This window comes from Anarhichas minor, unplaced genomic scaffold (assembly GCF_050575085.1).
Source record: "Anarhichas minor isolate MPS153535 unplaced genomic scaffold, ASM5057508v1 ptg000059l, whole genome shotgun sequence".
Taxonomy (NCBI): Eukaryota; Metazoa; Chordata; class Actinopteri; order Perciformes; family Anarhichadidae; genus Anarhichas; species Anarhichas minor.
In genome coordinates this window covers 204975-222180 of record NW_027466505.1, presented here as the reverse complement: position 1 = coordinate 222180, position 17206 = coordinate 204975, and the positions used below count along the sequence as shown (strand labels likewise).

Genomic DNA, 17206 nt, shown 5'->3' with positions numbered 1-17206 from the left:
AATGTTATATATTCAGCACATGCTACAGGGTGAACTGTAATAACTGGTGAGGTTCTTCCTCTCTTCATGCTCTCTGGCGCCTTTAGAGGAAACACCTCTATCTACAGGCAGAGCGAGGAACTGCAGCCGGAGAACAGCGCAGTGCACCCTGCAAACCCTTTTTATTGTCATATTCATATTCATATTCATATACATATACACATACACATACACAGAAGTGGGCTGCCAATGACAGGCGCCCGGGGAGCCGGGGCACGTCCCAGTCGGGACCAGACAACCCTCTTAAGCCAGTGAGCCACGGTCGCCCGAAATATACTATTGTTATACTGTTGTACTTTGCTAATAAAGAAGCTACATGTGAGCGTGACATTCAAATGTAAAGTCCTCTAAACTGTATTTTATTAACTGTTCGATTTGTAACTTTTTTTCTAAAATGAAGCAACTGATAAAACTAATTTCCCAGAATCCTTTGCAGGATGACGCTTGGCTATCCCGCCCGTTGTTAAACAAAATCTCCCGGCATGCTCTTCTGTAGGCCAAGGAGGAGAAGAAGAAGAAGCGTCATGATGGAGTCTAACGTGACAAAACCTTCGTCAGTCCAGAGTAATGAAGTCTGAGACGTCCATGTTTCTTCACCGGAGCTTCTTTACGATCCGAGCCCGCGAGTAACAGCGAGAGAGCGAACTCTACAGCGGAGATTGTCGGTGAGTTTTCTCATTAGCAGTAGCTAGCTAAGTAGCTATAAGTAGCGTTGTTGTTATAGCACTGGGCCTCCATTTAATCCGGCTACCATACACAGCGAAACACCCCTTAATAAACCACATAAAGTTACACAGAAGTGTTCAGTTCATCTGAAGCAGCACGTTTAACTACACGTGTAGTCATAATATGTCAGCAGTGTGCTAAGCTACATGTGCTAATAGTCTGTCTGTTACCATACTAAGAGTACGAGCCAACGGTGTTGGCATCAACGAGCAAACGGCGTTAGCATCAACGGGTAGAAATACGTTATGGTTTAAAAAAGTAACGTTCTGAGAATCAGAGAAACACGCCCACAAACTGTCTGTTTAACATTATCCTCATCGTATTATCTTCATTTTCATAATATTTTATTGTTAAAAGTCACACCATCTATAGCAGTGTGCAGTGCTAGCTCTGGTAGCCACATGTTTAGCTAACCAATGAGACCTCGTGTTGTTTTAGAGATGATTGATTTATAGAATATCAGTAACTAAGTACATTTAGAAAAGTACTGTTTAAGGAACTAGAATGAGGTACTTGTACTTTCTACTTCTCCACTACATCTCAGAGGTAAACATGGTACTTTCTACTTCTCCACTACATCTCAGAGGTAAACATGGTACTTTCTACTGTACTACATCTCAGAGGTAAACATTGTACTTTTTACTGTACTACATCTCAGAGGTAAACATTGTACTTTAATGTTTGTGATAAACTGAAGGATGAATAGTCATTTAAAAGCAGCTTTTTAACTCTGTTGTGTCAGTTAACAGTTTTCATTAATTTCCAGTGAAGGTAGTTGAAGTGTGGACATCGTCATGTATAGAGTGTGTTCAGTAGACTCTGATCCTGTTGACTAGCATCAGATACAAACACAATCACTACACAAGGACTCTGATCAGCCTTGACTTTAATGTTCAGATGGAGTTCCTTTATTATAAAGAAACATTCTTTCATATTTACATTGTCCTTTAACCCTTTACATGATGACTGATCAGTATCTGTTCATCTCCTGCTGTTTGGACTAGTTCATGTGGATTTACGGGGACTAGTTCATGTGGATCAGGACTCTTTATGGACTTGTTTTTAGTCTCAGATGTGTTGTGTCTCCTGTCTGGTTTGTGCCGTGGTTGTAAAGCTTACTTACACATGCTCCCTTTAGGACCCGTCCCAAAGGTAAACTGACCACCTGGTCTCCCGTCCCGGCAGGTTTAACGGGTCACCATGGCGACGGACATCGGATCACCGCAGCGGTTCTTCCACATGCCGCGCTTCCAGCACCAAGCGCCACGACAGGTGTTCTACAAGAGGCCCGACTTCGCCCAGCAGCAGGCCATGCAGCAGCTCACCTTCGACGGGAAACGCATGAGGAAGGCCGTGAACCGCAAGACCATCGACTACAACCCGTCTGTCATCAGACACCTGGAGGTAAACACACCTGTGTTACGTTAACGGGGCTTTAAAAAGGCTCTTTAATGAATAATCAAATGTACTGAGAAGTCCATCTGGTCACATTGTCATGTTTTAAGATTGCTAACGATCAGCCGTTAGCACATGGACCATTGTCATGCTAACGATCAGCCGTTAGCGCGTGGACCATTGTCATGCTAACGATCAGCCGTTAGCACATGGAGCATTGTCATGCTAACGATCAGCCGTTAGCACATGGACCATTGTCATGCTTTAAGGTTGCTAACGATTAGCCGTTAGCACATGGACCATTGTCATGTTTTAAGGTTGCCAAACTTGACTTGTTTTAGAATCGTTTGTGGCAGCGAGACCATCGAGACTTCAGAGCCCTTCAGCCGGACGCAGGATGTTACAACGAGGTGAGTTCGGACCGGTTCTGCTCATCACTTAATATTCATGACCTCTTGTGTCTTTAGCACCAGATGTGAAGGACTGAACAAGATGTTTGTGTGTTTCCTCAGCTGGTTCCTCCTGTGGGAATGTGCACCAACCCAATGAACGCCGTCACCACAAAGTTTGTCCGAACCTCCACCAACAAAGTCAAGTGTCCCGTGTTTGTGATCAGGGTAAGCTGACTGAGGAGAAGTGCTTTTATTGTGAAACATTTTGAGCTTTTGTTTTGAAGCAGTTTGAGCTTTTGTTTTGAAGCAGTTTGAGCTTTTTGTTTTGTTTTATTGTGTTAAGGAGAGAACGTTGCTTCACTGATTTCTGTGTTTCCTGTTTGTCTCCAGTGGACTCCTGAAGGCCGTCGTCTGGTCACTGGAGCCTCCAGTGGAGAGTTCACTCTGTGGAACGGACTCACCTTCAACTTTGAGACCATTCTACAGGTAAACATCTACCCGTACCTCCACACACCTGTACCTCTGTACGTAGATAAAGAGGAAACCCCCTTCAGTTCCAGTATTCATGCTCATGGTGTCTCCCTGTTTGTGTCCACATGAGTGGTCCTGACGTCGTCTCTGTCCCCTACAGGCCCACGACAGTCCGGTCCGGGCCATGACCTGGTCTCATAACGACATGTGGATGCTGACGGCGGACCACGGCGGCTACGTGAAGTACTGGCAGTCCAACATGAACAACGTGAAGATGTTCCAGGCTCACAAGGAGGCCATTAGAGAAGCCAGGTTTATACCCAATCTACCATTTTCTGTAGTTACCTCCGGTCTCTTACTGTCAGCGCTGCAGTACCACGCTGCAGCCACGCGGGGGCGCCTCCTCGCCTCGCGCCACATGTTGTTGATTCATGACAGATGTAAGTGTGTGCTGTTGCAACACTGCAGTGATCTGTTGTTGATGTTCTTCCTGATGTGGCTGATGAGCTGTTTATCTCTGTTCTGCTGAATAAAGTCATCAATCATTAATTAACATCTGGTTCTGGTAGGCCCGGTGGTTCTGGTGGAGAGGAGGATGGTCAGAATAAATCCATAATAAAGTCTTAGCAGGGACCAATAAAGTGAATAAAGAGAAGCTCCTGCACACACTGCTGGTCTGAACCTCATCAAACAGGCAACTGTAGATGTTTAAATAAAGGTTTCAGTTCAACACCTTGAACACAGCCCTGGAGCTAAATACCCCCCCTTCTTCTTCTGCTGTTAACTGGTACAGTGGGACACGCAAGACACAGACCCCGACTCTTAATCCACAAACACTGGATCCACATCTCCCATGATGCACCTGGATAGTGTGTGACGCAGACTGTACGTTAGACGTTTGTAGCGACCAAGCCTGATGACCTCACTGTGACCTCATCGGGCCACAGATGACATCACATGACAGGTCCCGGGAACACCTGTACAGTGTGATGTCATCGTGAACCGCACACCTGAGTCCTCTTGTTTGTGGAGATGTAACGTAGAAACGTGAGGAAGAGAGCGGACGGACGGCTAGGTAGCTAGTTAGCTTGTCCTTCTCCAGAGCGGAGGGACCGCTAGACTTAGCGCTGCTGACATTTTCTGTAACCAGTGTAGCATTAAAACACCGTGGAATTAGCTAGCAAGCTAACTAGCCAGCTGTCCGCTAGTTAGCTTGTGTGACGAGCGTGAGTGGAGGAAACGCCACGTTGTTAGATTTGACTCCTTTACTCTCTGATGGTTTGAGTCGTTACTGTGAAGCCTCAGTGAGTCGTTCATGTAGAAGTTAGCTCGTCAGCTAACGGTGCTGACATAAATGGCTGCCGCTCTGACCGTTGATTTGAGTGGGAATGTCTCTTCTACTCTTCTTCTGTTTCTACAGACACATTAGGCGTTCTTGTTATTTTGTCCGTGGAGGGAATTTAGATCACAAACTGTTGCTGGCCGAACACGACACTACCCATAAGCCTTAGCAACACCATTAGAGTCGGCCCTCACAGCTGCTGAGGTCACGTTAGAGAGAAGTTCTGTTTCTAAAAGTCTGTGCTTCAGTTGTATGTAGTGACTCTACTTCTCTCTTGATTTATTACCTCAGTAAACATTGTAAACATGAGTTTATGGTCTCAATCTCTAGTTTCGAGTCTTCTTCAATACAGCATGATGTTCATTTAGTACATTATGGTCCATTTAGGGTCAAACAGACCATAAAGCAGGGGATGCTTTAGGGCGGGGCTACACGGTGATTGACAGGTCTCTACCAGAGACGTATACGGAGTCTCTACGTCGCTCCTCCTCAGTCCAGATATGCTCACTTCCTGTTCACTGGTCGCATAAAAAAACAAGATGGCGACATCCTAAATGCAGAACTCAAGGCTTCAAAACACGTCACGTTGTGAGGCTGCCCCCCCAAATCACTCGTGGGTCGTCGTATTTCGCGTCTTCAGGTTTAATTAACGGCCTTCCTGTTACTCTACAGTGAGCCTTTAGTTGTTTGTTTTTGAATCACAAACAAAGGCTTTGGTGTGTTTTATTCATGTGTGCGGTTGCTAAGGAAACAAGTATACAAAAATACCAAAATTGAAAACCGAACCTAACGAACAAATATCTGAATCGTTTAATACACAAAATAAAACCTCACTGCTTCAGTTATTAAAGGTTTCTACTGGACAACCAGAGGAATGCTGTGTTGATGAAGGACTCTTCACAAACAGGACAGTGTGCGGGTTTATAATCTATTCATAAAAACTCGGTTTAAATAATTTACTTCATTTTATCCGGAGTTTTGTGTTTCTGATCAGTTTCATATCAGAGAGAGATCCTGGACTGTTAGCCTAGCAGAACACAAAGACTAGGAGTAGGGACAAACTGCTAGCCTAGCTTAGCACAGAGACTGGAGACGTGGGAAACTACTAGCTTAGCACAAAGACTGGAAGTAGAGGGAAATTGTTAGCCTAGCTTAGCACAAAGACTGGGAGCAGGGTGAAACTGCTAGCCTAGCTTAGCACAAAGACTGGCAGCATGGTGAAACTGCTAGCTTTGCACAAACACTGGGAGCAGGGACAAACTGATAGCCTAGCTTAGCACTAAGAGTGGGAGCAGGGGAAAACTGCTAGCCTAGCACTAAGACTGGGAGCAGGGGAAAACTGCTAGCCTAGCACAAAGACTGGAAGAAGGGGGTTCTGTAAGTCTATTTTAGCACAAAAATTGGCAGCAGGGGCAAACTGCTAACCTAGCTTAGCACAAAGAGTGGCAACAGGGGCAAACTGCTAGCCTAGCTAAGCATAAAGACTTGCAGCACGGTGAAACTGCTAGCCTAGCTTAGCACAAAGACTGGCAGCACGGTGAAACTGCTATCCTAGCTTAGCACAAAGACGGAGTAGGGACAAACTGCTAGTCCAGTTTAGCACAAAGTATCTGAAGTGACTTCATCATTTTGTCTTCAGCTTGTTTCACATGGAAACTGGTTTTCTTTGACGGTTCAAATGTTTTGTAGAAACACAAAATTAGAAAATCAGTTCTCGCAATAGTTGTTCTGGACGACGCTGACTCTTAGTTTTTGTAGAGGAATGTGTTGACGGTTGGTTTTGTATTCAGTATAAACATTCACTTCCTGGTTGATTTAACCTCATCATTTTCACCTGAACGTTCTCGTGCTCTTTCTCCAGTGTTTGTAGCGTGCTGCCTCACTGCCGGGCTGACGGAGCTACTGAGAGAGTTGTGATTTAAACCTGTCAGACACGTCTGATTACATTATAATTAAACAGATTCAGAAAACATTGATAATAATAGAAATACCAGTGTTCCCAAAGTAGAACCTTGAGGAACACCTTTCTCTTTTATGAGATCAATGAATCGATTATGAGGAACATCAGATGGCAGGATTCGTAAATATTACATTGTTTTAAGATATTGTGGTTATTGATTATAAACGAGTGGTATAAATACGGAACCGTTACCTGTTGTTGTTGGGATCCAGTATGGACGTGTCCGTTCCGGAGCTCTCGATCACGTCACATGGTCTTCCTCTCTAGTCACCGTGGTGACGTTCTGCTTGTATTCTCCAGTTTTTCTCCAACAGATAATAAATTTGCCACCTGCTCCGACGACGGGACGGTTCGGATCTGGGACTTCATGCGCTGCCACGAGGAGAGGATCCTCAGAGGTACACCAGCACCTGTTACTGTCACGATACGTTAGCCTGAGCTCACCTAGACTCACCTGAGCTCACCTAGACTCACCTGAGCTCACCTAGACTCACCTGAGCTCATCTAGACTCACCTGAGCTCACCTAGACTCACTTGGACTCACCTGAGCTCACCTAGACTCACCTGAGCTCACCTAGACCTCAGTGTATGAAAACTGAAATGATGAAGAAAAGAATCAATATAAAAATGTGTGTATATATATATATATATGTCTATATTTTAGTGCTGGAGAAGTTAACGCGTTATTATTGCGTTAACTCATTAATTAACAACAATTATTTTATCGCATGTTAACGCATTTTTTTTATTTTTTATTAAGCGGACATTTTTAACAAGAACCGCAGTGAGCGGTGAACAGCTGTTTGTGTGGCATCACTTCCTGCTGCTGGGCCCTCTATGTACCAACGTACATTTATAACAAATACCACACATATTACGGTAATCAGCGTTTCATATGTGATACGATTAATCACATTGTTATGCACAAAGTTCAATAATGAATTCAAAAGTAGTGTATTGTGCACTTTTATTTTGAAAGTACTGCTATATGAACAAAAGGTCAATAACATTTGGTGTAAACACTTTAAACACATCAGGTTCTTGTTAGCAGCAGTATTCTCTTTACACAGCAGCAGTTATAATGATTCTGATCATAGATATTCAGCCGGTGTTCATAACTTTATCTTCATGTGTAAGAGATGATATTTAAATATACTTCTTCAAAACTGCAAACATATACGTCATGTTTTTATGTTTGTTAAATTCTCAGTAGTGATAACTAAATGATGCTTATTATACATATTACAAACAAAACACTTTAAAAACTCAAAAAAAATAATGATAATTAAAGCTGCAAGCAGTGATGTACGGGCCCTCGCACCTTCCTGCGTCTCGGGGGTACTGGCGGGACGCCGGCAGACGCGGCCGCAAATGTCTTTGACCATCAGACAACACGTCCCGGAGTTCAACGTATTTTTAAAGCTGTGTGATGCTGGAAATTATGTAGTGCAAATATTCCACCAGTTCCTGTATCCACTATGTGGCGCTAGAGACCACGTGCAAACATGCATTATGTTGCACTTCATCAAGTATAGACCACATCATGTAAATGTCATGTAAATCAGATTCAGTTTGACTCATAACGCTGTCTTCCTGTTGCCAGTAGGTGGCGCTATGACTTTGAGTGAAAATTGGCTTGTAGACATCCTCAGGCCATGACTGTTATCAAGTATGGCAAGTTTGGGACAGATTTGAGCAAGTCCAGTGGAGTTACATCAGCTTGTTGTTTAACGGCGAATCACGTAAAATGGCCGCCACGCCACTGCTACACCATTCCATCAAACGTAAAGCTTTGAGTAACTTTTAAGAGCAAAGGTCTTTAGATTATGCTGACCAAATTTGAAAAGGATCTGACAAAGTCCCTCGGAGTTCGTTAAAGTATAGCGACTAGAAATCAAGGGAAAATTCACACAAAAATCAAAATGGCCGACTTCCGGTTGGTTTTAGAGCTTTGTCCCAAGAGACTTTTTTTTTAAGTCTCCATGTGATACATGTCCCTACCAAATATCATATATGTATGTCAAACGTAGCGCCGGGGCTGCATTTTTGAATATTTGTAGGGGGCGCTATCGAGGCAATTTTCAACGGTCAAGCCAAAAAGCCATATGAAATATTTATTTACATCACCTATGACACCTGTGCAAAGTTACAAGGCTTGCTGAACATCCTGAGCCACAGAAAAATAAGCCTAATTTTTCATGGTGAATGACGTTTTGCCACGGCAATGGGCGCCACATAAAATGAAGGTCGTTCAATGTCAGTAGACCATTTTAGTAACTTTTCATCATTAATATCTTTAGATCATCTTGACAAAATTTGAAGTCGATCGCATGAATTCTGTGGGAGGAGTTTGTTAAAGTACAACGTCTGAAAACGATGAAAATTTACGAAAAAGCCAAAAATGTCTTAACTACTGTATCGCTCCCTGGTGGTTGAATGGAATGAAAATTGTAGGCTACGTAACAATATACGATGTGCACATATGAGACAAATTTTGTGATTATAGGCTAAATGGTTTTGAAGTAATGAGTATTGAAAAACAAAGCCACGCCATATGAAGTTCATTGGTCCATATCTTCTAAACGTAATGATATATCAAACATCTTTTGATAACATTTTATTATATAGATCCAATACTGATCCACAGCAAATTTAGTAGCAATCGGACTCAGCGTGTAGGAGGTTGCAAAAATGGGTTTTTCACAAAATTCAAAATGGCGGAAAGGTTTGGTAGGCAGAGCTTAGGGGTCCATGAGTTTTTTTTGTAGACCTCATTTGGTTGCATGCCTGTGTAAAATTTCAAGTTAATTGGACATACTGGATGAGGGGGGCTAAATTGTAGGGGGTGCTAGCGAGCAATTTCTTCATATTCAAGCGTGGGACCCATAAAATATCAGATTTTTCACCAGTCCTGATATGCATGCCGACTTTGGTGAGTCTTCGGATATGATAAAGCCCCCAAAAAGGCAATTCACTTGCAGGATAATAATGATCACTACAGTTTCAATAGGGACCTCTCGGCCCGACATTGTCGGTGCTTCGGCCCTAATGAATCATTTCTTATTTTGGTATTTTGGTCAGACACACATGCAACGCTGATTACCGTAATATGTGTGGTATTTGTTATAAATGTACGTTGGTACATAGAGTGTGATAAGAAGCTGTACATGGAGGGACTTAGGACCCAGGGGAATGTAGGTGAAGCATGGAACCTGTAGTCAGTTAAGAGCAGTTTGTTCTCTCGTGCTTATATGTTCATTTAAAAACACGACAATATGTATTTTTGATATTGTCACGATCCTGTAACGGGGGGGGCACAAACAGCAGTTCACCGCTCGCTGCGGTTCTTGTGTTAAAAATGTCTGCTTAATAATAAAAAAAAACTGCGTTAATGCGCGATAAAATAATTGTTGCCGTTAATTAATTAATGCGTTAACGCGATAATAACCCGTTAACTTGCCCAGCACTAATATATATATATATATGAGACAAAAAAATAAAAGTAGAAAGTAAAGTTAAAAGTATAACTCCAAAAAGCATGTTAATGATTAAACTTATTCAATATAAATAAATAGTTTCTACGGAACCTCAGAAAGGACAAAAGTCAAAGAATAATAAACTAATAACAGTGAAGTCGTTTACATTCATAAACATAAAACCTTACCTTTAGAAAATGAATTAGTGTTTTATAGATAGATAGATATAAACTTTATTCATCCCCAGGGGGAAATTAGTTTGTAGCAGCAGCAATTTACAGAGTAAAATATAACGTATGGAAATGCACAAAATATACAGTACAATAAAATAACAGAGCTTTATAAAGTAAAGAAGAATGATAACTGAATATATTGAGACACTAATAATGTTTATAACATTATAATTTGGATATTTAAGTGTCTTAACAATGAATATGTCAGCTCAGATACATAAATAATAAGTGTATTACTTTTGAATTGACATTTATTATGTTGTACATTTATACATTGAAATAGTTTAGAGGTCTATTTCACATTTACGCTCTTTAAAACTACAACATTTAAATCTTTGTTTACTGACAAAACAACTCACATTAACTTTATACATTTATTGTTCTGTTTTAAAATCACAATCAATCTGTTAAAGAAACACAAACCTGAAGTTTAATTTGTCGAAAATAATCTGTTTCAATAGAAATGTTTATTGTTTCTGTTACACGCCCCCTTATTCTCTCTCTGTTTCTGTGTGTCTCTGTCTCTCTGTTTCTGTGTGTAGGTCATGGTGCTGATGTGAAGTGTGTGGACTGGCATCCCACTAAAGGTCTGGTGGTCTCTGGTAGTAAAGACAGTCAGCAGCCGATCAAGTTCTGGGACCCGAAGACGGGACAAAGTCTGGCGACACTGTGAGTCCCTCAGGAGACTAGAACTGACTATTGAACACAGTGTCTGTAGCTCCTCCCACGATTGAACACAGTGTCTGTAGCTCCTCCCACGATTGAACACAGTGACTGTAGCTCCTCCCACGATTGAACACAGTGACTGTAGCTCCTCCCACCATTGAACACAGTGTATGTAGCTCCTCCCACTATTGAACACAGTGGCTGTAGCTCCTCCCACTATTGAACACAGTGGCTGTAGCTCCTCCCACTATTGAACACAGTGGCTGTAGCTCCTCCCACTATTGAACACACCGTGTATGTAGCTCCTCCCACAATTGAACACAGTGTCTGTAGGTCCTCCCACTATTGAACAGTGTCTGTAGCTCCTCCCACATTGTTCTACGTTCTCTCTCCTCAGCCACGCCCACAAGAATACGGTGATGGAGGTGAAGTGGAACCTCAACGGTAACTGGCTGCTGACGGCCTCACGGGACCACCTGTGTAAACTGTTTGACATCAGGAACCTGAAGGAGGAGCTGCAGGTGTTTAGAGGACACAAGAAGGAGGCAACAGGTGAGTCTGAGCAGAACCCACCATGAAGAAGATGATGGTGGTTAAACTGAGGGGGTGTGTGTTATCTCTGAGTGTATGTCCTCTGTGTGTCTCCAGCTGTGGCCTGGCATCCTGTCCATGAAGGTCTGTTTGCCAGCGGAGGTTCTGATGGCTCTCTGCTCTTCTGGCACACTGGGTAATGATGAAGCACCTGAACAGACATGATGGGGTTAACTAACGAGGTTTAATCACCTCTGTCATGGTTTGACCGGTTGGGACTGGTTTGACTGGTTTCCTGTTGTCTGTGTCAGGGTGGAGAAGGAGGTCGGAGGGATGGAGATGGCTCATGAGGGGATGATCTGGAGTCTGGCCTGGCACCCGCTGGGTCACATCCTGTGCTCCGGCTCCAACGACCACACCAGGTACATACTGTATATACTTATATATATATATATACAGTGGGGCAAAAAAGTATTTAGTCAGCCACCAATTGTGCAAGTTCTCCCACTTAAAAAGATGAGAGAGGCCTGTGATTTTCATCATAGGTATATACGTATATAGGTATATACGTATATAGGTATATACGTATATACGTATATACGTGTATATATATATATATGTACGTATATATATATGTACGTATATATATATATATGTACGTATATATATATATATGTACGTATATATATATATATACACGTATATATATATATATACACGTATATATATATATATACGTATATACGTATATATATATATATATATATATATGTACGTATATATATATATATACACGTATATATATATATATATATATACGTATATATATATATATACACGTATATATATATATATATATACGTATATATATATATATATACGTATATATATATATACGTATATATATATATATATATATGGATATATATATATATATATACGTATATATATATATATGGATATATATATGTATATATATATATGTGTATATATATATATATATATATATATCATTTATACTAAGCTCATTAGTCCCTGATTGGATGTTGATTGGATGTCGATGGAGTAGATTTCTTTGTGTCTTAATCTTTCTGTTTTGTTCTCGTTATGTTTCAGTAAGTTCTGGACGAGGAACCGACCAGGTGATAAGATGAGAGACCGGTACAACCTGAACCTGCTGCCGGGGATGTCAGAGGACGGCATGGAGTACGGTGAGTCCTGAGCAGGAGCACTAAACGCACTCTGAAGGGTTTGAGATGTGATTATTTTAATCACAGCTGCTGACAGGTTCTGTGTTTGTGTTTCAGACGACGTGGACCTGAACAGCGTGGCCTCCATCCCTGGTATGGGGATCCCCGAGCAGCTCAAGGCCGCCATGGAGCTGGAGCAGAGCAGTAGGTTTCACATCCTCTTAGTTTGATGACAAAAGGTGTCCCACAGGGGTCAGTGTTGGGTCCCATGAAGTTTACTCCACCTTGAATGTCATCCAAGACCGACTCGTACCCCTGGGCTAAAACCTCTCCGCATGATTTGTTCAAACATAGCTGCAAATATCTTCATGTTTAAGTCTTCAAAAGATTCTCCTCAGTTATCGGCCATATCTCGGGTATGACTCGGGTTTATCTCGGGCGTAACTGAGATGCAACTGTTGTCTCCAGGTAAAGAGGCGACTCCTGAGGTGGAGATGTCTATCCCTGGTCTTGACTGGGGCATGGACGAGGTCATGGGTAAAGACTCCAAGAAGGTCCCGCAGAAGAAAGTACCGTACGCCAAACCGATCCCAGCACAGTTCCAACAGGTAAAGGCCTTCTGCTGAGTTCATTATGAAGCTGTTGGTTAGAAAGTGTCAGCGCTGTAGAAACAGTATAAACCATGTTAGTGTTGACTGTGGACTCCTTCGCCTCGTGTCTTCAGGCCTGGGCAGAGAACAAAGTGCCCATGATGCCGCCCGGCGGAGAGATGTCCAAAGACCGAAAGGTGGAGCAGAAAGTGGACGGCAAAAAGAAAACTCAGTCAGAGATGGAGCAGGAGATGGCGTACACCAACCCGATGCTGCTGGAGGTGAGCAGCTCTTCATCTGTTGGATGCTCTACGTGCTCCTCAGAGTCTCATTTTAAACTCTTTGGTTCTCGCTGCAGCAAATGAAGATGGACCGGATGAACCAGATGAACACAGACGGGAACATGGGGCCCCCGCAGGGACAGGGCCCTATGCCCCCCTTCCCTGGGGGCCCTGGAGGTCCTGGGGTCCCAATGCCTCCCGGCCAGCAGGGCTTTCCCCCAAACATGCCTCCTCAGCAGATGCCCAACAACATGGGGCCTCCAATGGGCCCCGGAGGCATGCAGCCTCCTTTCATGTCCCCTGGACAGATGGGACCACCTTCTGGACCCCAGTCTCACCAGGGGCCCACTCAGGGCAATATGGGACCACCAGACATGCAGAGACACCCAGGCCCGCCCAGAAATATGGGTCCCCAAGGGCCTCATGGTATGGGACCCAGAGGGATGCAGGGGCCCCATGGTGGGATGATGGGCCCCCCTCCTCGAGGAATGGGTCCAAGGGATCCTCAGGGTCCTCCACCTCAGGGGAACATGATGGGTCCACAGGGTGGGATGATGGGGCCCCCACCCAGGACACACAGCAATGCGCCAAACAACTATGGGATGGGCAACATGCAGGGACCCCCGGGAGGGTTGCATGGGCCTCCAGGAAATATGCAGGGGCCCCCAGGTAACATGCAAGGACCCCATGGAAACATGCAGGGGCCCCAAGGTAACATTCAGGGGCCCCATGGAAACATGCAGGGACCCCCATACATGCAGCACCAGGTGAGTTGATATCTGACTGGTTTTTAAAGGACCCGTATCAAAGAGCATTGTGTAAATGTGGTCTGGTCTTTCAGAACTCGGGGCCTATGATGCATGGGATGGGGCAGCAGGGGCCCAACAACAAAGGTAAGACCACACAGACACTAAAAGTCCGGTTCAGTTCCATTGTAGGTCCTGAGCTATTTGATCTGTTTTTCCCGTTGTCTCTTGTCTATGACCAATGTTGACTCTTCTCAGACCCTCGGGGACCGCCGCCCAACCACCACATGGGCCCTTCAGACCGGCAGGGACCAGGGGGACCGGACCAGGGCTCCAGCACTTACTGGGGAGACAACCAGCAGGGTCGACGTGGACCGCAGGACTTTGATGGAGGCCAGGACTTCCATGGCAGAGGAGAGGAGGGCTGGAGAGCTGGACCAGGATACCAGGGTGGAGGAGGGGGAGGACACCGGGGGGGGGGGGCACCGAGGAGGAGGAGGGGGGGGGAACGCAGGGAACTGGGGCCCCGAGGAGAGGTTCACCGGAGAGTTCAGAGGACGGAGAGACGAGAGGTGAGCAGCCTGATATACTGAAAACCTGCAGACCCTCAGAGGTCTGGACTAGACATGAACTGGACTCACTGGTTGTTTCAGGTTCAGAGGAGGAGGCCCCGGCCGGCCCGGAGCTCGAGGTTACTCCGACGAGTACGGCAGCCAGGAGGAGGGCTTCGATGGTCCTGAGGAGATGGGCAGAGGCTGGGACAACGGGGGCCGAGGGAGGCCGCCTCGAGGAGGAGGTCCACCCAGAGGAGGTGAGAGCTTCTGGTTCCATGTGACGTCTAAGAAGAAGGTTCAAAGGATGGACTACAAATCCCATCAGCCCTCTGCTGAACCTTTTGCCTACTAGCCCTATTTTTAGCCCCCTGCTCGAAAATTGCATACTCCTACTCTTGAGTAAACTACCCAAACTACAAGGTCTATTTTAATAATTTTGATGGTCTATACAGGTAACACTTGTGAGATGTGTAAATATTGTGTATATGTTACTGATTAAAAACTGCTACACTTATGGCACAGCTGAAGTTGAAAAAGTTTCAGGTTCGCCTGAAAAAAAAGCACTTTCATTGATATTTCTTTGGAATTATTGCAGAGTGAAGCCTACAAACACTCCTGTGTCATAGCACAACAGGGTTGTGGTCTCTCTAAGCTCATTTTACTTAGATTGAGTGAAGCAGGCCAGCATAATAGGAGGTCAGAGAAATGAGCATTCGGCTTGAAATTCTGTACTCACTCATGCTCTATTCTAATTTGATATACTATATAACTATATATTTCACTTTTTTTATCACTCATATTATTCAATACATCCAAATACAGATGTTAGGAATCATTTTGAGATTCCTGACATCATCAGAGCCTGTCTCTGGCTCTCAGCCATAGGATTTTCTCAGTCCCTGTGTGTGTATGGCGCTGTATCTCAGCCTATCATCGGTCGATTTCAGTGAATAAGCCCTCCTTCGACGCGCCAGAGTCTCAGGAAGGCCTCTGTCGAATTTGGTATTGATTGACATAAGTTTCAGCCAATAAAGTTGCAAAGAGTGCGGCGTCTCCCCGTGCGTAAAATTCCATTGGCCGAAAGTCTGACCGCTGGCCCGAGGTGGGTTGACCCCCCTTCTACAGGAAACAGCTCGGCATAAACAGGATGCGCTTCACGGCCATGACGGTAGCTCTGAACCGGAGCATTTTCGATGTTTTTGTACTAATATTTCATAAAACCTGACCAAAAGCCATGGATTTTTTCCGGTGAAGACCAGTGGCATTGGACCGTTGTACGGTCACAGCGTTACGGTGCGTCCACGGAGAGAAGAGCCGACGGTATGTACGTCTTCTCTGCGTGATGCTATTGCTAAACGATGTACGGATTAGCCGGCTAGCTGCTAGCTTCGTGGTGAAAATATTGATTTGAGGCAGACATAACGCCGATTTCTGCCCAGGATTTCATGATTTTATGCCACGTTTTCTAGATGCTTATACTAGTAGCCTATAGTTGTGTTTGGAGTGTGTAAAAAGTGACTTATATGATAGTGTTGCCCATACGTTGCTGTTTAATCCGGAAAAAAAACTGGACAGATCCACAATACTGGCGAACAATAAGGCTATTTTCCGAACAATATTTTCAGGGGTGCTGAGCCCGAGAGCCCCCCAAATGGGGGGCGCTCGTAGCCAGAAAAAAGACGTATTAAAAATGAAATCTCATGATTGATTAACAACAACAACTATGTGATGGTTTTGTGAACTAACATGTCTTTGTCTCGATCTTACAGAATATTATTTCTATGCAGACTCTTATTGTGGCGGTGGTCTCCTTGCCTTCCTGTCCTGTAGGTCACGATAGCTATCGGGACGGTCAGCAGCAGATGCATGATGGGTCGTCTCCGACGGGTCGTGAGCGCTCCGCCTCCCTTCAGGGGATGGACATGGCGTCTCTGCCCCCCCGGAAGCGTCCGTGGCAGGACGGCCCGGGAACCGGAGACCCCCGAGAGCGAGAGTCCCCGGGAGCCGACGGAGGTGAGTCAGCAGCACAATATCACAATCACACCGTCGTTGGTTTAACAAACTTCACCTGAAGCCTTGTGGTCTGGTTTCACCTGCAGGCCGCCCCCCCCAGAGGGAGGACGGGGGCTACGGCCCGTCTGGTCGAGGTGGACGAGGAGGCTGGGGTCCCGGAGGACCTGGACCGGTCCCCAGGAGAGGAGGACCAGCACCCAGAGGGCCACCGAGGGGGGGCAGCCGGGGCCGGTAGTCCTGGAGGAAAGAAACAAACTCCCATGAACCCCCACAGACCTGAGTCCAGATCCTGAGGAACCTTCAGACAAACTTTTGGTCATGTGACACATTCAGATCTCTGCTGCTGTGAGGGACGCTGGCTCCTGATTGGTCCGTACTGACGGAGCAGGAAACAGAACGTTTTAATGTAAAATATTGTAGAGAATCATCGTCTCTTTTATTTCAGTCACTCGTCTTGTTGCTTTTTTGTAAAAGATTTCTATGTTTTTGTGTTTTCACTGAGGTGGACAATAAAGATTCACACTTCAACTCATCGTCACATGAGGGGGGGGGTGTAATATCTGAATAAACATAATACTCAGAGTACACACTCAGTAGTACT

At 44.5% G+C, this 17206-nt stretch overlaps 1 protein-coding gene across 1 annotated transcript; it reads left to right on the top strand.

Annotated features, from left to right (window-relative positions):
- Window positions 1–511: 511 nt before the first annotated feature.
- wdr33 (WD repeat domain 33) lies at window positions 512–17133 on the top strand. Its single transcript, XM_076077512.1, is given in 22 exon segments — window positions 512–704; window positions 1904–2169; window positions 2502–2570; window positions 2673–2777; window positions 2943–3038; window positions 3184–3335; window positions 6626–6723; window positions 10577–10703; window positions 11098–11252; window positions 11349–11427; window positions 11543–11653; window positions 12348–12442; window positions 12539–12625; window positions 12890–13029; window positions 13146–13292; window positions 13370–14059; window positions 14134–14185; window positions 14297–14511; window positions 14513–14610; window positions 14692–14849; window positions 16423–16605; window positions 16692–17133. Coding segments are annotated over 21 exon segments (3210 nt in total). The 5' UTR covers window positions 512–704; window positions 1904–1965; the 3' UTR covers window positions 16841–17133.
- Window positions 17134–17206: the final 73 nt, after the last annotated feature.